The sequence below is a fragment of the Phocoena phocoena genome, chromosome 1, assembly GCF_963924675.1.
Source record: "Phocoena phocoena chromosome 1, mPhoPho1.1, whole genome shotgun sequence".
Lineage (NCBI taxonomy): Eukaryota > Metazoa > Chordata > Mammalia > Artiodactyla > Phocoenidae > Phocoena > Phocoena phocoena.
In genome coordinates, this window is record NC_089219.1 from 105,552,247 (window position 1) to 105,576,217 (window position 23,971).

General features: G+C 37.6%; 1 protein-coding gene across 4 annotated transcripts in view; it reads right to left on the minus strand.

Annotated features, from left to right (window-relative positions):
- The window catches only part of WARS2 (tryptophanyl tRNA synthetase 2, mitochondrial), an 85,885-nt gene that overhangs the window by 26,050 nt on the left and 35,864 nt on the right, over positions 1-23,971 (minus strand). For 2 of the 4 annotated variants that reach the window (XM_065881918.1, XM_065881944.1), the window contains exon 2: positions 18,100-18,357. The exons of 1 other annotated variant lie outside the window; for it this stretch is intronic. In XM_065881918.1, coding sequence (XP_065737990.1) covers positions 18,100-18,357 — 258 coding nt within the window. The remainder of the gene's footprint in view (positions 1-18,099; positions 18,358-23,971) is intronic. One more of the 4 variants, XM_065881924.1, reaches the window with a different exon arrangement.

The following is a 23,971-nucleotide window of genomic DNA, read 5'->3' on the forward strand; positions in this document are numbered from 1 at the left end:
GACCTAGAGTCTGTCATACAGAGTAAGTAAGTCAGAAAGAGAAAAACAAATACCGTATGCTAACACATATATATGGAATCTGAGGAAAAAAAAAAAAGGTCATGAAGTACCTAGGGGTAAGATGGGAATAAAGAAACAGACCTACTAGAGCATGGACTTGAGGATATGGGGAGGGGGAAGGGTAAGCTGTGACAAAGTGAGAGAGTGGCATGGAAATATATACACTACCAAACGTAAAATAGATAGCTAGTGGGAAGCAGCCGCATAGCACAGGGAGACCAGCTAGGTGGTTTGCGACCACCTAGAGGGGTGGGATAGGGAGGGTGGGAGGGAGGGAGACACAAGAGGGAAGAGATATGGGAACATATGTGTATGTGTAACTGATTCACTTTGTTATAAAGCAGAAACTTACACATCATTGTAAAGCAATTATACTCCAATAAAGATGTTAAAAAAAATTTTTTTAAATGTTGTGTTTCAAAGGACACCACCAAGAAAGTGAAAGACTGTTCACAAAATAGGAGAAGTTACTTGCAAATCATGTCTGATAAGGTAGCTGTATCCAGACTACGTAAAAAACTCATAATTCAACAATGAAAAGACAGATAATCCAATTTAAAATGGGCAAAGGATTTGAAAAGACACTTCTTCAAAGAAGATATACAAATGACTAATAAGCACATGAAAAAATGCTCAACATCATTAGTCATTAGGAAATTGCAAATCAAAACCACATTGAGAAAAACAACACATTGAGATACCACTTTACACTCATTAGGATACTTAAAATAAGACTGACAACAAAAAAATTTGGGGAAAGAAATGAAAAACTTGGACTTCTTATACAGATCTTTCTCAACTTACAATGGGGTTACTTCCTGATAAACCCATCATTGAGTTGAAAATATCCTAAGTTGAAAATGCATTTAATACATCTAACATACACAACATCATAGCTTAGCCTAGCCTACCTTAAACATGCTCAAAACACTTACATTAGCTACAGTTGGGCAAAATTAGCACAGAGTCTGTTTTATAATAAAGTGTTGAACATCTCATGCAATTTATTGAATACTGTACTCAAAGCGAAAAACAGACTGGTTGTATGGGCAACTGTCGTAAGTGTGTCTGTCAGTTGTCTGCCCTCGTAATCTTGTGGCTGACTGGGAGCTGTGGCTTGCCGCTGATGCCCAGCATCATCAGAGAGTATCAAACTGCGTATCGCTAGCCCAGGAAAATAAAAAAGAAAATTCAAAGTTCGAAGTACCGTTTCTGCTGAATGTTTATTGCTCTTGCACCATTGTAAAGTCGAAAAATCGTATGTTTGAACCATCCTAAGTTAGGGACCCTCTGTACATTGGTGGTAGAACTCTCATACAAAGTAGTGCAGCCACTTTCAAAACCCTTTAACAGTCCTTCAAAATGTTAAATATAGAGTCACCATATAACCCAGCAATCCCATTCCTAGATGTATACCAAGGTAACCAAAAACACGTAACTATACAAAAACTTTATACACAAGTTCAGAGTAGCATTTTCATGTGGAAAACATCTGGAAAAGTGGAAACAACCCAAATGTTCACTGACTCATCCTGAATGAATGAACAAAATGTGGTATAGCCGTACAATGGAATACTACTCCACAATAAAAACAAATGAAGTACTGATAAATATTACAACATAGACAAACCTTGAAAACGTTATGTTAAGTGAAAGAAGCCAATCACAAAATCCACTTGTATGAAATGTTCAGAAAAGGCAAACCCATAGGAGGCAAAGTGGATTGGAGGGTGCCATGGAGAGGGGAGAGGGGCAATGGGTACTGGGTTTCATCACGGAGCGATGAAAATGCTCTAAACTTGATTATGGCGATGGATGCACAACTCTGAATACACCAAAAGTCATTAAATTGTACACTTTAAGTGAGTGAATTGTATGGTGTACGAATTTTATCTCAATAAGGCTGTTTAAAAAACTATGCAGGTGGAATTCATCACAACTGTTCTTTGATGCATCATCCATTACTTATTCCGTGGCAATAAAGATAATGTAGTTTGAGTAGTCCTGATTTTCTGATCTTTGGCATGATCTCCACTTTCCTCCAGACAGGAATTTTTCTCCCCACAGGAATAGATGGCCCTCAAATCAAAGCCAACTCCAGATCCTTTCAAAACATGAGTGGGGAGAATGGGTTCTCATCAATGAAGAAAAAGAGGCCAGAGCTGCTGCTGTGTTTGACGAGCCCCCCCTTCTCACTTAAGCCCACTCCAATCAGGTTTCACCTCCACTGCTCCACTACAACCTCTCACCAGTCAGCAATGCTAATGGTTAAGATAAAGTTGTTATCTTACTGACATACTAAACACATTTGACACAACTAGTTACTTCTTCCACCTTGATTCACTTTCTTCACTTGGCTCCCCAGACACTGCATTATTGTAGTTTTTCTCCCAGTTTCAATACTTTTTCTTCTCAGTCTCTTTGTGTGGTTCCTTCTCTTCTCCCTGACCTTAATATTGCAGACACCCAGGTTTTAGTCCTTGTTTCTTTATTTACATTCTTTTTTACACTCACTCTCTTTGCAATTTCATCTCATCTCATGGCTTTAACTACGATCTGTGTAACTGATGACTTCTAAATGTATAACTCTAGCCAGACCTCTTTGCTGAACTCCAGATTCATATATCCAACTCTCCATTCGGCATATTTGTGTGGATATCCAATGGACATCTCAAACTCAGTCTACCCAGAACTGAGCTCCTGACCCCTCCTTCCCAAACCTGCTCTACCACAGCTGTCCTTTCTGTTGGTGGCAACTCTACCCTTGCAGTTACTTAGGCAAAAACCTTGGAGTCATTCTTCACTCCTCTATTTCTCTCATACTCTATGCCTAATCCATCTGCAAATCTTGTTGCTTCTACCTTCAAAATATATTCAGAATCTCTTAGCACTTTCACCTCTTCTGCTGCTACCACTCTGGTCTGAGGCACGATCAACTCTCACCTGGATTGCTAACTGGTCTCTCTGCTTCCAACCTAGCTACAATGCGGTCTATTCTTAACAACAGCCAAAGTGACCCTTTTAAAACATAGACTGTGGGCTTCCCTGGTGGCGCAGCGGTTGAGAGCCTGCCTGTCAATGCAGGGGACGCGGGTTGATGCCCCGGTCTGGGAAGATCCCACAGGCTGCGGAGCGGCTGGGCCTGTGAGCCATGGCCGCTGAGCCTGCATGTCCGGAGCCTGTGTTCCGCAACGGGAGAGGCCACAACACGGAGAGGCCCGCGTACTGCAAAAAAACCCCCCAAAAACAACACAAAAAGACAAACATAAGACTGCGTCACTTCTCTGCTCCAAATCCTGCACTTCCCATTTTCTCAGAGTAAAAGCCGAAGTCCTTGCAATGGCCTATCATGATCACCTCCTCCCTTTCAACCCTGTGACGTCTGGATTCCAACCCTCCTCCTCACCCGCTTTGTTCCCTCTTCTCCAGACATGCTGACTTCCTTGTGTTCCCTGAATACACCAGGCATACTCCCACCTTAGGGGCTTTGCACTGACTCTTTTCTCTGATAGGAATTCTCTTCCCCCAGATATTCAGGTCACTAACTCCCTCACATTAAGTCTTTGCTCTAATATCATCTTATCAAGGGGGTTCACCAAGCCATGCTGTTTACAATAGCAACATGTTTCCCTCAGTGCCACTCCCAATTCCCCTTAATCTTTTTCTATATAACCTATCACCTTCTAATATACTTTATGTTTGGCTTAGTTATAGTTATTATTTATAGTTATTATTTATGTTGTGTTACCCCAACAGAATGTAAGTACTATGGTGGCAAAGATTTTTGTCTGTTTTCTTCACTGATGTAACGTGAGTACATAACACAGGACCTAGGACATGGTAAGTGCTCAATAAATATGTATTAAATGAATGCATGAATGAAATTAAAGGTTTATTAATAGGGTGATGTCTAAATAAAGTGTGGCCTATTTATATAATGGCACACTATACAGCAAATAGAAGAAATGAACTAGATTTAGATGTACGAACATGAGATCACAAAAACATACCACTGTGTGAAAAAAGAAAATTGCAGAAAGGTTCTACAATACGGCACCACTTGTATCATTTTTTTTTTTAAAGCACACAATTAAAAATATTATATTTACTCATGGGATTACACATGAAAACCAGTGTGAAAAACTGGCTGGATTGATATAGGTCAAGTCCAAGATTTGGTTGCCTGGGGATAGAGAAAAGGGATGTAGGGAGGAGGGGTGAAAGCAGTGGGCAAGGAAAGAATTAAAGGGTCCTTCAACTTTGTTTAATATAGGAAGTCAAGCAAATATGACAAAATGTCAACAATATTCATCCTTGGTGTTGGGAACATGAATGTCTGTTATATTAGCCCCTGTGTTTTGCTGAATTTAAACTTTTTTCAGAAACATTTAATTAGCAAGGAGAGTACAGGATAGCATGATTCCAAAAAAATACAGCTGCTAGGTATCAATCAAAGCCATTCAAGCAATTACCTGATTCAGTAAATCTTAGATCAAATGTCTAAGTGTCCCTTAGGATTTTACTACTTCCTATATAAATGTTATCTTCCCAGGAATCAGGTACTATAAGTTTTGGTTAGGACACCTGGAAGACTATTCAGACTCACAAATTCCCATTGATCATTTCCTCTCGGAAACTAGCAATTTCATGCTGAGTTATTTTTATTAGACTCTTATCATCCTCATCACAAATCCCCTTAACAGGAACCTTGTTTGGGGATCAACTTAAATTAAAAGAACTCTGTTATCAATGATAAACTCTCACTCACTCTCTTCAACTGGTCTGCCTCCTGTCAGTATTATCTTTGCCAATGAATATCTATCTGTACACGTTTGGATTCTTCTATGCTTTTTTCTTAGTTCAATATTTCCAAAGCTAAATAAGTAGATTCTATAAGCCTGCTCCAGACTTAAAAGTCACCTCCGTCTAAGTCCTATTGCTTAGTGTGTATATGTGTGTGTATGTGTACACATATGTACCTCTTTACCTATAGCAGTATATTAGTCAGCTTTTTCTAGGCTATACCAGGTAACAACCCTAAATAAGCGGCCCACAGCAATGGTTTCTTGCTCATTCGCATCACATATTAGTAGCTGTAGGCTGGCTTTTCCTCTGCTTTACATACCTTCTCATTCCAGGACCCAAACTGAAGGAGTTAGAAGGAAGGAAGAGCAAGAGAGTTAGAACATGGAATGGCTTGTAAAGGTCCTGCTTGGGCATGGTGTATAACACGCTCACTCACTTTCCATTGAGTAAAGCAAGTCACGTGGACAAGCCCAACATAAGTGGAGTAGGAACAGATGCTTCTCCTATCGAAGGCACTGTCAGTCATGTGGCAATGGATGAGGACACATAATCTTCATACATATGGGTTAGCAAACTGCTGCTTACAGGCCAAATCTGACCTGTGGATTGTTTTTATTCAGCCCATGGGTTAAGAATGGTTTTTACATTTTTAAAGGGTAGTCAAATATAAAAAAGAGAAGAAGGAGAAGGAAAAAGAATAGGAGGAGGAGGAGAGGTGGTGGTGAAGAGGGTGACAGCACATGTGGCCTGCAAAGCCTAAACTATTTACTATCTATGCTCTTGCAGAAAAAAGTTTGCTGATCATTGTCCTTACAGGAAATGAACATGAATAATTAGGAATGATAACAATCTACCATAAACACGCCCCCCCCCCAGCAATTCCTACCTTGAGGAAGAATAAGAGAGCTATCCTGTAGAGGACGAGATGGCAGACAGTTTATTGTTGTTTTTATAAAATTTATTTCTTGAGTAAATTTTATGTTAAATTTTCATGTGTGTATATATGATAGACCCCAAAACTTAGGTCCTAAAAAATAATGAAGATTTTGGGAACTACATTAAATTAAATACTGTTGTTCATCAAAGGACATAACAAAGTGAAAAGGCAACCTGTGAAGTGGGAGAAAATAAAGAACTAACTACCACAACTCAACAACAACAAAAACAACCTGATTAAAAAATGGGCAAAGGACTTGAAGAGTCATTTCTCCAAGGAAGTTATACAAATGGTCAACAAGCATATGAAAAGATGCTCAACATCACTAGTGATTAGGGAAATGCAAATTAAAACTATAAAATGAGATATTGCCTCATATCCATTAGGAAGGCTACTATTACAAAAACCCCACAAAACCCAAGAAAACCCACACATACAAAAAAGAAAATAACAACTGTTGATGAGGATGGAGAAATTGGAACCCTTGTGCACTGTTGGTCAGAAAGTAAAATGGTCCAACTGCTATGGAAAACAGTATGGTGATTCCTAAAAAAATTAAAAATAGAATTACCATGTGATCCAGCAATATCACTTCTGGGTTTATACACAAAAGAAACAACAAGAATTCACTGTATAGCACAGGGAACTATATTCAATAACTTGTAATAAACTATAATGGAAAAGAATTAATATAACTGAATCATTTTGCTGTACACCTGAAACTAACACAATAGTGTAAATCAACTATACTTTGATAAAAAAAAAAGAATACAAAGCAGGATCTTAAAGAGCTATTTGTATACTCATGTTCACAACAGCATTATTAAACATAGCCAAAAGGGAGAAGCAACCCGAATAGCCATTGACAGATGAATGAATGGATAAACAAAATGTGATATATATACACAATGGAATATTATTCAGCTTTAAAAAAGAAGGCAATTAAGACACATGCTATAGCATAGATGAACCTGGAGGACAGTATGTTAGGTGAAATGAGCCCAGTCACAAAAAGACAAATACTGTATGATTTTACTCATATGAATTATCTAGAACAGTCAGACTCATAGAGACAGAAAGCAGAATGGTGGTTGCCAGGGTCTGGAGGTTGGGGGGAGGGGAGGAAATAGCTGTTTAATGGGTACAGGATTTCAGTTTCGCAAGATGAAACAGTTCTGGAGATTGGTTGCACAGTAACATGAATATATTTAACACTACTGAATTGTACACTTAAAAAATGGTTAAGATGGTACATTTTATATTCATGTATTTTACCTCAGTTTTAAAAAAAAGTCTGTGTAAAGAAAAACTATAAACATATATCTAAGGTTGGGAAAAAGTAGTTAATGTTATGTTATGTGAATTTCATCCCAAATTATTTTAAAAATTCAAGTGGAGGGGCTGGTTAGAGGTAAAAAGGAAAGATCTGGTTTCAGATATGTTGAAATTGAGATTTTGGAAAGATATCCAGAGAGAGAAGTCTAGAAGACTGCTAGAAACACAAAAAACTAGGAAGAAAGGTCAGGGAAAGAGACAAGATTTGAGAGAAAATGGCTGAAAGTTACAAAAGTAGATGAGACTTCAAGAGGGCAGAAAAAATAAAAAATATGGAATAGATCTATCTATGTATCTATCTATGTATCTATCTATCTGCCTATCTATCTACCTACCTACCTACCTACCTCAGGACAGAATTCTGGAGATTAAAAGGAATGAGCAGTTAATATATCAATGAATCAGAGTAGTAAAGAAGTATAAGAAGAAAAGACTAAGCACAGGTAAATTAGAGGTCACATTGTGTTTCATTTAAAAAAAAAAAACAACACAACCCTGGGTTGTGTTCTTTATCCTGTAGTATATAACAAATAAGTACAAAATATGTTTGTAAATGATGTCTCTCCCTACATATATTTGTTATTGTTTTGATTTGGATAAATAATGTTTAAACAAGGAAAAACATGAATTAAAAAATCATCTAAAAACAAACAAAAATGATGGAAGTCTTAAATCATAAGATGATTTTCATCTTCTTATTTTAAACTCTTTTCAACTGTTGACTAAAATTCCCTAAAATTCTTGGCAGTAAATATCCCTTCAGTCTAATTCAAAGCACTATCCTCGGCAAAGCTGCTCTCTTTATTTAAAAAATTAATTTATTTTTATTTTCGGCTGCGTTGTGTCTTCGTTGCTGTGCACGGGCTTTCTCTAGTTGCGGCAAGCGGGGGCTACTCTTCATTGTGGTGCGCGGGCTTCTCTCATTGCAGTGGCTTCTCTTGTGGAGCATGGGCTTCAGTAGTTGTGGCACACGGGCTCAGTAGTTGTGGCACACGGGCTCAGTAGTTGTGGCACACGGGCTTAGTTGCTCCGTGGTATGTGGGATCTTCCCGGACCAGGGCTCAAACCCATGTCCCCTGCATTGGCAGGCAGATTCTTAACCACTGTGCCACCAGGGAAGTCCCAGAGCTACTCTTTTTTAATACTTTCCTTGGAGTGGGGTCAACAGTTGTAACACTTGGTTTCATGCGGCTTTTTGCTGGTTTTACAAGAAGTTTAGGGAACATGTTACAACAGCAAACAAAATAATTAGTTTACTGACTAAACTTGCGAGCAGGTTGTTTCTTGGTTTCATTGTGAATGGGTGACTCAAAGCTCAGATGAAATTTTTATGCCATATTTATTTTGCCTTTGTTATTTTAAATGTTTGAATGACAACTATATTGAAATACCTGTAGTGTTCTCACACAGTTCTGTGGGTTCTTCTTTTCTTTTGACTTATATATCCTAAGTGCCTACTCATTAAAAAAATTTTTTTAATACTAAGTCAACTTTAGTGAGGCATAAAGTACAAACAATAAGATGGACCCATTTTAGCTGCTCAGTCCACGGAGTTCTGACAAATCTATACATGTGTAACCATCACACCAGTCAAGATATAGAACAGTTCAATGTCCCCCAAAAGTTCCCTCACACAGTTTTGCAGTTTATTCCTCACCCTTCCCTCATCCCTGCTCCTGGAAACCACTGATCTGTTTTTTGTTATTATGGATTAGTTCTGCCTGTTCTAGAATATCATATAAATGTTAGTATATAATATGAATTCTTCTGTTCTTGGCTTCTTTCAGCATAATGTTTCTGCTATTCCTTCATGTTGTTACAGACTCCTTTTCACTGTTTAATAATATTCCATTGATTGAATATTCTACAATTATTTATTCATTCATTGATGGACATTTGGGTGTTTTTAGTTTGGAACTATTGTGAGCAAAAACACTATGAACACTTACGTATAAGTCATTTTGCAGGCAATGTCTGCATTTCTCTTTGGTAAATACCTAGGAGTGAAACTGCTGTGTCACTTGGTAAGTGTATGTTTAATTTTATAAGAAATTGTCATTTTATACTCTTAACAGCAATGTATGAGTTCATGTTGTTCCACATCCTTACCAAAACTTAGCACTATCAGTATTTTTAATTTTAGTCATTCAAGTGGGTAAAATGGGTTTTAGAAAAAGAGTCATGCGTTTGGAAATTAAAACACATATTTCTAAATAAATCACAGATCAGACAAGAAATAATAGAAATTAGAAATCATTTACAAATGAGTTATAGTGAAAATACTACATATCACAACTTTGTAGATGCTGATAAAACAGTACTTAGAAGGAAATGAGTATTTATAATTATATTAGAAAAGAAGAATGGCTAAAAATTAATGAGGTCCACTTAAGAAGTTAGAAAAATAACAACAAAGTAATTTCAAAGAAAACAGAAGCAAGAGAGGAAACAATGAAACTAATGAAATAGAAAAGAAAGGTATGATAGAGAGGCTCACAAAACCAAAAATGCAAATTAAAACAAGATAGCATATTCTATCCTTTATAATGGCAAAAGTAAAATGTCTAATTATACCAAATATTGCCATAGACCAAAAGGAACTCTTCACTTGTTGGGAATGTAAATTGGAATACCAATTTGGAGAGCAATCTAGCAATATCCACTAACACTGATGATATATATACATGTCATATATCCTCATGATTCCACTCTTATGTATGTACACCTAGAAAAGCCTTTCAGATGTACACAAAAAGCATATAGAAGTATGCCCACTGTAGTATTATTTGCAGTAACAAAAAAGTTGGAAAAAATCTAAATACGCTTTGCCAGGAAAATAGATAAATAAATTGTGATAGAGCCAGACAATGGAATATTGTAGAGCAGTCAAAATGAATAAATCTCGAACACATAACTAATGTTGCACACAAAAATACAGATGCAGGAAGATTTGTGCAGCATGATGCTATTTACATAAAGTTTTTAAACATACAAAATAAATGATATGGATTGTTACGGCCAAATTATATGCAATACAAATAGAAACACGTACATGGGAATGATGAGTATTAAATTCAGTATAGTGGTTACCTCTGGGGAGGCAGGAAACATAATGGGGTTAGAGAGAGCTAAATAGAAAGTTTCGACTGTACTTGTAACGTTTGACAGACACATATACACTACTGACACTATGCATAAAACAGATAACTAATGAGAACCTACTGTATAGCACAGGGAGCTCTACTCAGTGCTCTGTGGTGACCTAAATGGGAAGGAAATCCAAAGAAGAGGGGATATATGTATACATATAGCTGATTCACTTTGTTATACAGTAGAAACTAACACAACATTGTAAAGCAACTGTACTCCAATAAAAATTAATTTTAAAAAACCCCAGAAACTACATGCAGCAACTATGCCAAAAGGTTAGCATTTCAAAAAGCAGCCATTTGCCTTCGTACTTTTCTGAATGTCTGAAATATTTCTTAAAAAGTCCTGGAAAACCTTTGATAACAAACGCCTGTAAAAATAGTTTGTTATTGAGTATAAAGACAGGCACTGTCATTAATTTGATCTCCACCTTCCAAATCCGCTCTACCCTTAAACAAATCAAGGAGCCTGGGGTGGGGACAATATGTGTGTGGTGATGTAGGGTGAGAGAGAAAGTTAACATCTGCCAGGAATTATACATATTATTTAAATATCCCTATTATAGACATTAAAAAGGGGGTTCAGAGAGCTTCAGTAACTTGCCCAGTGTGTCACTACAAGAAGAGATCACAGTGAGATTCAAACTGTATCTGGCTTCAAAGCCCATACTCTTTCCACTACTGCCCTGATAGTAAAAAATAACTCTTCTTGGAGGTGTCATTAAGATACGACCTAACCCTGTAGTCCAGGATGCAAGCAGCACAAATACTACAGCTTCTCATCAAGTCACACATGAGTATAGATCTAGGCAAGGAAGTGGTACTAGTGGAAACTTTTTAGAGAAGGAAATATAACAGGAGGAGTTTGAGTTATATAATAATTTTCCTAACTTCTCTTTATTATTTATGCCATGGGCCATTTAGAACTTTTGTCTCTCCCTGGAAACTTTGGAAGTGACACCAATTTTACAAATAGATTCCTCAAGACCATTAACCTACATAGAGGTCTGTTTGCTTCCTTCCTATTACGAGTTGAATGTACACCTGTTGTTGGTAGCCTAACAGCTTGAGAGTTTAACAAATACAAATATGTACTCAAATATGCTTCCAAAATTACCAGAATAAGTGAAAACACAAAAGATTCTCTGTCCTAGTTTAGGCTTTGGCTTTTTACCTCTAAGATAAGGGACAATGAATGGGTCAGGTACAACTTTTGTTTGTATTCAGTGAGCCAAGATTCAAGTAGTCAGTTCCTTTGGCCCTTATTCGGAAATTCGTTCCTCCATAGCCCCCTTTCCTTTATTGTTATTATTGATTTTAGTTTCCTGGGAAACAAAACCTACCTCTAATTAGAGAATGAGGCCACATTCCAAAGCTGCATATTCCATTCTTCTCCCTCGACTCTTCCCTGGACTGTTTTGGACCCTCTGTAACATGATGTCTGATGGTCGAAAACTGTCCTTTTCTCCCAGCCTTGGCAGAAAGCCAGTGCCTAAAGCTATGAACTCCAGCTTTTATCTTCCATCTGCAGGGTGATTCAATCCCAAGCAAAGTAACAACTAAAGATGTGGAAACATGCACCTCAGAGGCAGCTGTGGGAATCAGACTGGATCTGCACTCAGGCCTGCTAGAAATAAGAGACCACTGACTTTGGTATTGGCATGGAAACCTCTGCCAAGCACACACATAAGCAGGCGATCCCTCTCCCTCTCCCTCCCACTCTCTCTTTCTCTCACTCACTCACACACACATGCGCACGTGCACACACACACCTTTCAGAGGAGAGGCTCTGTAAAATTCTCCACATATGGCAAACATATTGTAGGGGAAGCACCATGACTAGGGGCCGGTGGGAAAGAAAGAAAAAGAAAATAATGAGAAAAATCTTCAGTAAGTCTAAATCGTTCCAGTCAGACCGCTGAGAAAGAATGCAAAGCACTGGAGATAAAAATTATCGGTAAAATCAGCATTATAACATAGCTAAACTCTTTCCCTATTTCAAATAATTACTAGAACTTACTCTGGTGTCCAACAATGGCACCTGGGGAACTAGTCTTTATATTTATCTGTAAGTACTTCACTTAACACAGTGGATATACATGAAAAGAGCCCTTACGTAATATAAAAAGTATTTTTCTCTAACTCACAATTTCAAAAATTCTTCATTTTACTTGGAAATAATTGTCTGTGAGGAGATGTAGTTATAACTAATTTTAACTGGTATTGGCTCCCAACATTTTAATTCTAATTATTTTCTAAATTCCTATCATATTCAGTGATCAACTAAATGCTTAAATGTACTGCAAAATTCCCAATATAAAGAAATTAACGAAAAAACCTTGTTAAAATTACACAGATAACCTCTAATTTATGTTTTATAAGTTAAGAATTGATTTATCAATTTTTCTCAAAATAAAACCAGAAGAGGGGCTTCCCTGGTGGCACAGTGGTTAGGAATCTGCCTGCCAATGCAGGGGACACAGGTTTGAGCCCTGGTCCGGGAAGATCCCACATGCCATGGAGCAACTAAGCCCATGCACCTAGAGCCCGTGCTCCGCAACAAGAGAAGCCACTGCAATGAGAAGCCCGCGCACCGCAACAAAGAGTAGCCCCTGCTCGCCGCAACTAGAGAAAGCCCACGCGCAGCAACGAAGACCCAACGCAGCCAAAAATAAATAAATAAAATAAATATGTAAAAACAAACAAACAAACAAACAACCCAGAAGAAAATACTCTAACTTCTGCTTTAAAAAATTATTGGTAAAAGTTAATCAGATCATTTGAACACAAAATAACCTGTGATAAAAAGTGGTGGAGTGGAAGAAACACTGACCTGATGTTCTCAGCGGCCTCATGTTTGAAGGGCTTTCTAGAAACTGAGTTTAAATTTTTACCTTGAGGGTAGGAGAGAGGTGCTGATGTATTTTAAGTAGAAAGATGACCGTGGCTACAATGTGGGGAATGGACCATCGATTTGTGAGACTGAAGCAGGAGTGAGAGGGTAATTTAGTAGTCCAGGGTCTTCAGGTCAGCTCTGGCTCTGCACTGCCCCTCTGCCATCAGCTCCTGAGGCAAAGGCATGGTGGGAGACCGAAAAATATTCTCTCCCCATGAGTAAAGATCTTCCTCAACTTACAATGGGGTTACGTCTTGATAAACACATGGTTAAGCTGAAAATATTGTAAGTTGAAAATGCATATAATACACCTAACCTACCGAACATCATAGCTTCACCGTGCTCAGAACACTTACATTAGCCCTATAGTTGGGCAAAATCATCCAGCACAAAGCCTATATTATAATAAAGTGTTGAATATCTCATGTAATTTATTGAATACTGTACTGAAAGTGAAAAACAGAATGGTTGTAAGTGTCTCGGTTGTTTACCTTGGTGATCTCGCGGCTGACCTGGAGCAGCAGCTCCCTGCTGCTGCCCAGTACCACAGGAGAATATCATACTACATATTGCCAGCCTGGAAAAAGATCAACATCCAAAATTCAAAGTACAGCTTCTACTGAATGCATATTGCTTTCAAACCATCATAAGTTGAACCACTGTAAGTCAGAAACTGTCTATATAGCTTCTAAAAGTAGTGCCTTAGGAAGAAAAAAGAGTCCTGGATTTGCCACCTACAAGCTGTTATGACCTCAGGTAGCTAATTAAGAAGATATTATTAAGCATTTACTAAGTACCAGGCACCTCTCAGAGATTTTCTGATTACTTAATCTCTTTATACCTTAATTTATTCATCTGTGAAAAAAACAGTAATGCCTAACTCATGCACTGTTTTGAAGATTAAAAGAGAGGTCATATACATGAAACGGCTGGTAAATCTTACACGTTTAAAGATGCTCTATTTTCTTTTCAATCCCCCCTCTACTGAAAACTCCACAGGTTGATAAAGACAGTTGTTAATTAATTGACTTTTGGAGAGCAAGACATAAAATACAAACACCATGATGATTCTTTCACCTACTAGAACATGGCAAATATGAGGCCAGGTCTTTAAAATAATAATTGTTTCAAGGCGACTAGCTTAGTTAATATACTTCTACTTGAGAATGGTCCTAAGAAGCAAAAGCCAACACATGCCTTCACAGTTTCAAGATAAAGCATCAGGAAGAACTTCCCATCATCCTCCATGAACAGCTTGAAGCTTTACAGCATTCTAGAGGAACTGATATCTAGGCACTCCTTTCTAGGCACTCCATAGGCACTAAGTAAGCATCGTTTCTAGTCAAACTATTATAAATGGTGATAAGCAACTATGTAGGATGGCAGTTTATAGCCATTAAACATCAGCTAACACAGATTAGTGAAAAGAGGAAGCACAAAAAATTAGGTTTATTTTTATGTCCAAAAGAGCTAATTTTATAGCAAATAAATGAAAACCTGATTAACATATCAAAGGCATGAAAAAAGTGGGAGCATACAAATGAACTTACCTACAAAACAGAGACAGACTCACAGTCACAGAGAACAGACTTGTGGTTGCCAATGGGGAAGGGGAGTGGGGGAGGGATGGAATGAGAGTTTGGGGTTAGCAGATGCAAACTAGTATATATAGAATGCATAAACAACAAGGTGCTATGGTACAGCACAGGGAACTATATTCAATATTTATGTAATAAACAATAATGGAAAATAATATAAAAAAGAATGTATATATATGTATAACTGAATCACTTTGCTGTACAGCAGATATTAACACAACACTGTAAATCAACTATACTTCAATTAAAAAAATACATACCACATCAGGAAAAAAAGAAAAAGAAAAAAGTGGGAGCATAAAAACCAAAGTTTAAAATTTTTTTTTAAGTGCAGAAGGATTAACTTTCAAGGAAATAAAACTTGATCAACAAATCAAAAGGCATGAAATAAAAAGAGACTTTAAGATCCATAATCAAATGTGATGCATAGACCTTGGTTGGATCATCATTCCAACAAGACAACATTTTGGAAGACATTTTGGAAGAATCAGCATAATTTGAACATGGACTGGGTATTAGAAGATAATATGGAATTATCATTAACTTGTTAGGTGTGATGACAGTATTGTGGTTATGTAAGAAAATTTCCTTAGTTTATAGACAGGCATGCTGAAATATTTAGGGCATGAAATGTCATGATGTGTGGTATCTGCTATAAAATACTTCAACAAAGAAAACAACATTGGCGAGACAAATCACAAAATGTGAGTAAATGACGGGGGTAGAGTATACTCTTCTCTCTACTCTTCTGCATATATTTAAAGTTTTCTTTATTAAATATTTTAAAAAGGAAAGAAAATCTGATAAAATATCCAGTCCATCCACTGAGTTGTAATAAGGTTGGTGGCCCGAGTTAAAGAAGGAAATGGCCCAGACCAAGCATGTCTTGAGGACAGAAAGACACCTGAGGAAGTCTTTAATACTGTCTTTGTGGGACAAATTGTGGAATGTGGGCTGATGAGTACTTCCTTCAAATTTTACTGGCAAACTATCGAAATTCCCCCAAGGGAGCTGAAGTCAGGGATGGTAGGAGGGGGAACTGGGAGCCAATTTAGAGGCCACTGAGGAAACAGGCAACACCATTTGCCTCCACTCTCTGACCTAGACCCACATAATGAGCTCACTAGTTTGGGAACCAGTGAGCTCATTTTGTAACATAAAAAAAACCAAAGGGGGGCTTCCCTGGTGGCGCAGTGGTTGAGAGTCCGCCTGCTGATGCGGGGGACACGGGTTCGTGCCCTGGTCAGGGAGGATCCCACGTGTCGCGGAGCGGCTGGGCCCGTGATCCATGGCCGCTGAGCCTGCGCGTCCGGAGCCTGTGCTCCGCAACGGGAGAGACCACAACAGTGAGAGGCCCGCGTACCGCAAAAAAAAAAAAAAAACCAAAGGGAAGGTGAATTTTTTTATCCCTCACTTATGAGAACGTTCTTACAAAGTCTCCCATATTGTGGGTTACTCTTTCAATTGCTATTTTGAACAACAATGTACCATGTGGAAGAAGATACCTCAATTACTGCAAATTTTATACATTTATGGAGGTCACAAAAATCCTTCACAAAGGAGAACAGTTTTAGAATATGGTAATCATTTCTGGGGCTATGAGCTCAAAGTGCAAGTACTGGATGTGATTGTAAATAAGCCTTTAATTTTAAAGGTCACTTTAAAAAGCAACTGACAAGTGGTTACTTTGTGGAGATTAGACATTTTCACCTACAAGAAGTACGGAAATAAGTACTGAGAATACAATTTTTAAAAAGAATATCACATAAGGATCAAAAGAGAGCTTGTATCAAAAACAGTTAAGATGGAGTGAAGATGGTATGCTTTGGAAAATGCATTAGGTGACTCCAAAACTGGCTCTAAAGATGACCAGCATTATAATTTCAGAGATGGATGTGAAGAGTTTAGATAAACATTGCTTCATGAAATATGAGAGGCACCTTCCTTTCAGAGAGAAGGTAGGAGTGCTTCTGAGGTAGGACAACCAAGAGGGTGAGAGATCTAGGGTAAGCTAATTTGAAGAAGGTAAGGCCTGTGGAACAAGGACCTGGAGGGTAAGGATGGTGCACAATTAATGTCTCCAAGTTTGGAAGAGCAGTCACGTGGAAGACAGAGTTGATTTATTATGTATTTTTAGCAAGGAGTTAAATGAGTGGCTAGAAGTTACAGGGAGGCGGGTGTTTGCTCAATATAAGCAAGTACTTGATAACAATTACATCTGTCCAAGATTGAATCTGAAAAGCCATACGTAAGGAAATGCTTCCTGACCAACTGTAAAAAAGGAAATTGAGGTAAATTGCTTTTATGGTCATTTTAATGATTAGATTCTATTATTCTATCACATTATCTCTAAGCTGGTAACAAGTTTAAGTTGATAACTGCATTTATTTTTTGAAGATACTCTTCATTGATTACATATTTTTAAATGGTTGCTCTGTGTAAATCATTACATTAAGTTCTGTGGGTGATTAAATATATACAAAAATAATGATTGTCAGAAGTTTATGATCAAGAAAGGAGTTGTACACATGTATAACATGTTCCATACATGCATACATGTTAACATGTGCCAAAACATGTATAACATACCATTCCTTGGCTGGGGCTTTGTCACCAGGTTAAAGCAGACATGTAATAAGGGCACGATCCAGTTAAAATTTTCACCTTCTTTGCTAGGGAGTCTCTTAAGCGCCTTGTCTCTAGTCCAGGCTATCTGCCTGTCCAAGAGTAAACTGATTCATCCATAGTAAAGATATGAGTCAAATATTTTGGCTTTGTTCTAAAGCCTTTCTTGGCTTGGGCTCAAGACACTGGACATTGTCTTCCAATTTCCCAGCTAGTTCTCTCAAATCTTCTCAAAAGTTATTATACGAAGAATGAACAATGGGAATTATCCAATAGACCTTCCAAATGCAATACCCAATAAAGCAACATTGGAGTTACGTAAAACCATCAGTCGCTAAATTCTATCCCTCATCACCAGGAGGCTAGTCAACAGCATGAATTCATCTGTTTGAATGCAACCCAGTACAGAAAAACAATTCCAGGGTTAGAAGTACTAATGGGATACAACTTTTTGGTTTATGAAGCATTATAAACTTACCTAGTACAGTGGAGGGAAAGTTGAAAATACTATTGCATTATAATAATACTCAATGATATGAATATAGGGAAAACATGAAAATGAAACAGTCGCATTTGATGAAGTCACACTTGAAGGGTCAAAAAAAGAATCAAAAACAGGAGTTATATAAACCATTCGATTTTTTCTTCAATCTGAAAATAAATGTTTTCTCGGTTCTAATCTGAGAAGCTGACCTGAGATTGCTGGAAAAGGATGCTCTTCTCTGGGTTTATGCCGCAGGCGAGAAGAGCAGCCGTCATGTCCAAGATGCTCTGCCGGAGGACGGCTGGGTCTTGGGGGACAGTGATGGAATGTAGGTCAACGATGCTGTACAGCACGGAGTCATGCTCATCCTGTAACCTCACCCAGCTCTCAATGGCTCCCAGGTAATTGCCGAGGTGGGGGATTCCTGTAGGCTGAATGCCAGAAAATATTCGCTTCACGGAATCTTTCTGGAACAAAGGAAAACAAACAACATTGCTTTTGAAGCAGAATCCATGAATCCTATGCCCATGTTTGATGGCTACGCAATTGTTTTAACTGCAGTCTGACAGTCATCATCCTTAAATGCATTTATTTTGTAAAGCACTATGTTAGGTGCTATTAGGAGACGGAACTGATATTAAAAAAATCTTTTTTTGCACTCAAAAGCTTATAAACACAAAGGCACGTAAGAAAAGGTCTGTATCTCCAATCTAACTGGAGATAGAGGATATGCTTATGAAAATAAAAGTAACCATACAGTATTACAACACAATTGTGACTGGTTTGGAAAGGTCAATAGTGGGGTACAGAAAAGAGTTCCCAAGAGGAAAAGATGACTGTGGTTCTGGTGGTCAGTTGCAGAGACTTCAGACATAGAATCAAATTTCACTGGAGATTAAAGGGGCTCCAGGGGTTTTTCACATGACTTCATTCATTTTGCAGTCAAGGCAATGAAGGCCTTAGCATTAGGGCTAAAGGCTACTCTTACTTAATTCAGTTTTCTTTAAAAATAAAAGAATTTGAAAAAGAATAGATACGTGTATATGTATAACTGAATCACTACGCTGTACACCTGAAACTAACACAACATTGTTAATCAACTGTACTCCAATATAAAATAAAAAAATAAAAATAATTGCTGATATTATAATTTAATGTGCAGGATCTGGGCTAAAAATTAGGAAACCTATATTCTATTTCTGATATTGCTTCTTGATAAAGTTATTTAACTTTTTCACGCTTCAGTATCCATCTACTTTTGATAAAATCATAGTTGGTTTTTTATTTCTTCAAACGAAGTTTTTAATTCTGCATAATTTTTTAAATTATAAAATCATTTTTGACATGGTCATGCTATCCCATTGGTCTATACTGTCTATTATTGAAGTTATAATAGAAAATGAGAAGAAAAAAAATGTGCCTCTGTATTTGTAAGCTTTTGAGCACAACACATTTTTTTTTTTTTTTTGTGGTACGCGGGCCTCTCACTGTTGTGGCCTCCCCCCTTGCGGAGCACAGGCTCCAGACGCGCAGGCTCAGTGGCCAAGGCTCACGGGACCAGCCTCTCCGCGGCATGTGGGATCCTCCCGGACCGGGGCATGAACCCACGTCCCCTGCATCGGCAGGCGGACTCTCAACCACTGCGCTACCAGGGAAGCCCAGTGCAACAAATTTTTAAAAAATATTTTCTGTCTTTAATACAGATAAATGATAAAATACATCATTATCATTTTTAACAATAATAAAAAATTACTAATAACAACCATAATTTACTGGACAACTACTATGTTTCAGGCATTTATGCACAGTGCTTTAATGCATTAATGTATTTATTCCTTATAATATATAATATGGTAGGCATATGATTACCTCTAATTTACAGATGAGAAAACTGAGGCTCACAAATATTAATAGATTGCCTTTGGCCACACAACTAATAGGTGGAACTGAAATTTCAAGTCAGGTATTACTGACTTCAAAGCTCATGTATGCTCCTTCCACTAGCTACCATGTTTTGCTTAAACACCATCTATTAAGACTTCATTACATTCATTGCATTATTTTGCAACGTTTCTGTTGCAAAAAAAAAGTTATTGGGGAAAAAAAAGAATATTCTCTACACGTATATTTGTGTATTAAGTGCCAAGTCTCTCCAGCGTACGTAGCTAGCAGTTGAATTGCTGGATCATAAGGTATGCATATGTACCTTCAATTGTACTACAGCGTGCTAAACTATTCCTAAGTATCAGTACATAACAATTCTCAGTTTCTACCACCAATTCCTATTGTTCCACACCCTCACCAACACTTTGCCAGTAGTTCTATTTTTAGCTAACTGACGATATAGGGTAGAATCTCATTATGGTTTAACTGCATTTCTCTGATTATTTATTAGAGAAGTTGAGAACTCATGGTTTTTGGTATTTTTATTTCCTCTTCTGTGGAGAGGCTATTCAAGTTATTTTGCCTATTTTTCTCAGCTTGGATTATCTTTTCATTGATTTAAGAATTTTTGTATATTCTGGATCCTAATATTTTGTCAGTTACAGGTGTGGCCAATATATTCTCTCATTATGCGGCTATTTGCCTTTATGCTACCTTTTGATGAAGAGATGTTCTTCAAATATATAATTTTTGACCAGATTTTTATGTCATAGAAGAAATCTTTTCATATCCTGAGTTCATGAGGATATGTGTGTGTATATACATACATACATATATAAAGCATATGTATGTGCATGCTTTAAAGTTTTATCTTTCACATTTAAGTCTGTATCCATTTGGAGTTTTTTGCATATGGTGTGAGGTAGACATCTACTTTATTTTCTCTCCTTTTTTTCCCCCTATATGGATACCTAATTTTTCCATCGCCATTTATTGAAAAGATCCTTTCCCCACTGCTCTCTGGAATGCCACTTCAGCATAAACCAATTATCTCTATATGTCTGAGTCTGTATCTGGTCTTTCTATTCTATCTCATTGGTCCATGGTCTATTTGTCTATGTCTGCACCAGTACCGCAGCTGCCTTTTTAATAAGTCTTGGGAGCTGGTGGAGCAAGTCTTTCTACCTTCTTCTTCTTCTTCAAGAGTATCTAACCCACCCTTGGTCCTTTATACTTCTCAATACATTTTAGAGTCATCTTGCCAAGTTCCAAGAGAAAAAAAAAAAAGCAACCTGTTGGGGTTTTTGATTGGGATTACACTGAGTCCATAGATTGCTTTGGGGAGAACCAACATCTTTATAATACTGGGTCCTCTCATCTAGAAAACCATATAGTTTATGAGGATCTAATGTAAAACACGATGACTATAGGATAACACTGCATTGTATAATTGAAATTTGCTAAAAGAGTAGAACTCAAATGCTCTCTCACACACACAAAGACAAATATGTGAGGTGTTGGTTGTGTTAATAATTAACTAGGTGGAGGGGATCTTTTCACAACGTATATCAAATCACCATGGTATATGTACACTTTAAATATCTTACAATTTATTTGTCGATTATACATCAATAAAGTTGAATTTTTTTTAAAAAAAGAATGTAACATTTTAAAAAGTCTTTATCTTTATATCTAATATTAGCTCCTAAGAGCTAATCTACTTTAGATGTGTGAGTGCCAAGACTACTTATATTTTGCCCTTCCCTTTTCCCAAGAATTTCAAATCCTACAGTCTATTTTCCTATACCTGCTTATTTTCCTCTCTATTCCTGAGATAACAGCCCTAAAATAGAATGCTACATCATAGTTCCATGATCTACAATTGTACTTGATATAAGCACTCAGGAGACCTAAGAGGTTTGTGGCTCGGAGAATATGAAAAATACCTTTTAAGTAACTGAGAACAAATATAATATTACCACTTAAAATCATACACATGTACATACACACATATGAGGCTGTCAAATGACTAACTCCCCAAATCATAATTCAGAGATATTACTCTAAAAACAGTTTGTAGCTGAGAACTGAGGCTGAGGGAGAGAGAGAGAGAGAAAGAGAAAGAAAGGGAGAGAGAAGAGTTAGCATAGAATAAGTACATATCAGTGAGGCTTCCTTCAGTACCTTAGGACCTTAACCAGCCCTGGGTTCCTGATATGGGAATAAGCAAAGGAGCTTTCAGTGAGGTAAAAAATGATTAATGGGCTTTTGGGACTGATTGATGAAGAGAGAAAACAAAGCAGAAAAACAAGCTCTGAACTTAATAAATGAAGAGGAAAAAAATGCCATCCAGAAATGCTTGACCTAGGATGAAAGGGGACTGTTTATGGTCATACAAAGGATTATAAGGGCCAATAATATCAAGCTGAGAAAAAAATATGAATATGTCCACACAAATTCCTCCATGTTCAAACTAAGGAATTATTCCCTGAGAGAAATGGAGAAACTAATTCTTGGGAAAACTAGAAGAGAAAAGCACTAGAGGACAGACTATGAGAAAAAAGAATTGTGACCGGTGGGAATGAACTAGACATGATCTAATACATCTTTTTCGTTCTCTAGTTTCTGTGATTCTATATATCCAGGCAGAGGGAATGATGTTATCAAGAAGTAAGAGCAACAAGAAATGTTTTGTTCAATTTTCAAGGAGCTTTTAAAAAAATACAGGATCTAAATGAGAACTGGATTCCTGGTCTTAAAAATATACAGAGAGTGTCTTGCACTTCTGCGGTGAGTTTATGTTCCCGTCTGTTCCCCCTGCAAGAGTCAGCAGGCAGCCTGACAGCATGGCAGGGGAGATATGCCTGGTACCATGAAATCATGGGGCTGGAATGTGGAGTTTGGGTGGTGGGAGGATGGGGGTTCTGTGTTCAAAAGCACTAGAGTTGGAAAAGAATGAAAATGAAAGGAGCATGGGCTTCCCAGTGGACAGGAGGCAAACCACAAAGAAAACAGCTTCAAGACTAGCCCACAGGCATTCGCTCATCGGGAAGTCTAGAGCATCAACCTTGAATCCCATCGCAATGCACAGAGAATAAAAAAAGGCGCATTTTACAAAATAGGGCTTCATTTTTATTTCAGGTGTATTTCCTTAGCAAACGCCACTTCCAATCAATACATGCATTGGCTCAATTTGTAACAGAATCAGCATTACCAATGGACAGCTTCAGCCCTGGGATTTGATATATTCCAGAAGACAGGGTGGGAGTTTGTATCAAAGAGAGAACAAACTTATCAATCTGACAGATGTAGCTAAAAGTGCTCCTGTCATAAGGTACTGAGCATATCCCAAGTTCATAATTATCGTAATTTCTATTATTGCACCCAAAAGCAATTAAAAACTCCCAAGCTGCTAATCATGGCAAAAGATATTTTTTGTGATTAACTAAAGAGAGCTTCTGATTTTAATCCCAAGTGAATAAAATACATCAAAAGAAGGCTGCCTACTAGCTTTGAAACACTTTCAACTTTGGTATGGTGGTGGGAACCAAAGACTTCAACTAAAGATTTCAAGATTCTTGTTACAAAGTCCTGCTTGTGTCCAGCTGTAGCATCAATTGTGCATTCATCACACCTGTTTTAACTATAGTCGACGGCAGACCAAAAACTTGGCTGAGCAAGCACTATGTCTAATTGGTTCCATGAAAGGCATGTTATCATGGATTGCAATAAAAGAGGAATCAACAACATTAACAACTAATTTCGTTGAAAATTTCTTTTTGTAAGTCTATTTATTCTTCTAAATAAAAAATACAGCTTAAGAAGCTCTCTGTTGGTGCTTCTCAATTCTATCATGTATGTCACCCTACTATTTCAATCCTAGGCCCCTCGCATCTGTCTTCAACACTTTCTTGAAAATGTCTATACCACCAGTTAGTGATATAAGAGCTGAAACACAGGAGGCCCGGCATAGAAAAATAGCACTTCGGTCCTGGCTGGGAGGATCCAGGTGCTTCTCTGAAGCTTTCTTTGGCCACAGCTCAGCATTGTTCTGCTACAGTCAGCTCTTTCTTCCAGAAAGTACAGAGGGCTCTGGGTCTGGAGAGAAAAAGCTGACTCAGCACCAAGAAAAAAAAAAAAACTGGGTTCATTTCTGCTTAGAAATGAAACCAGATGCTCAGACCTAGGAATCAACAC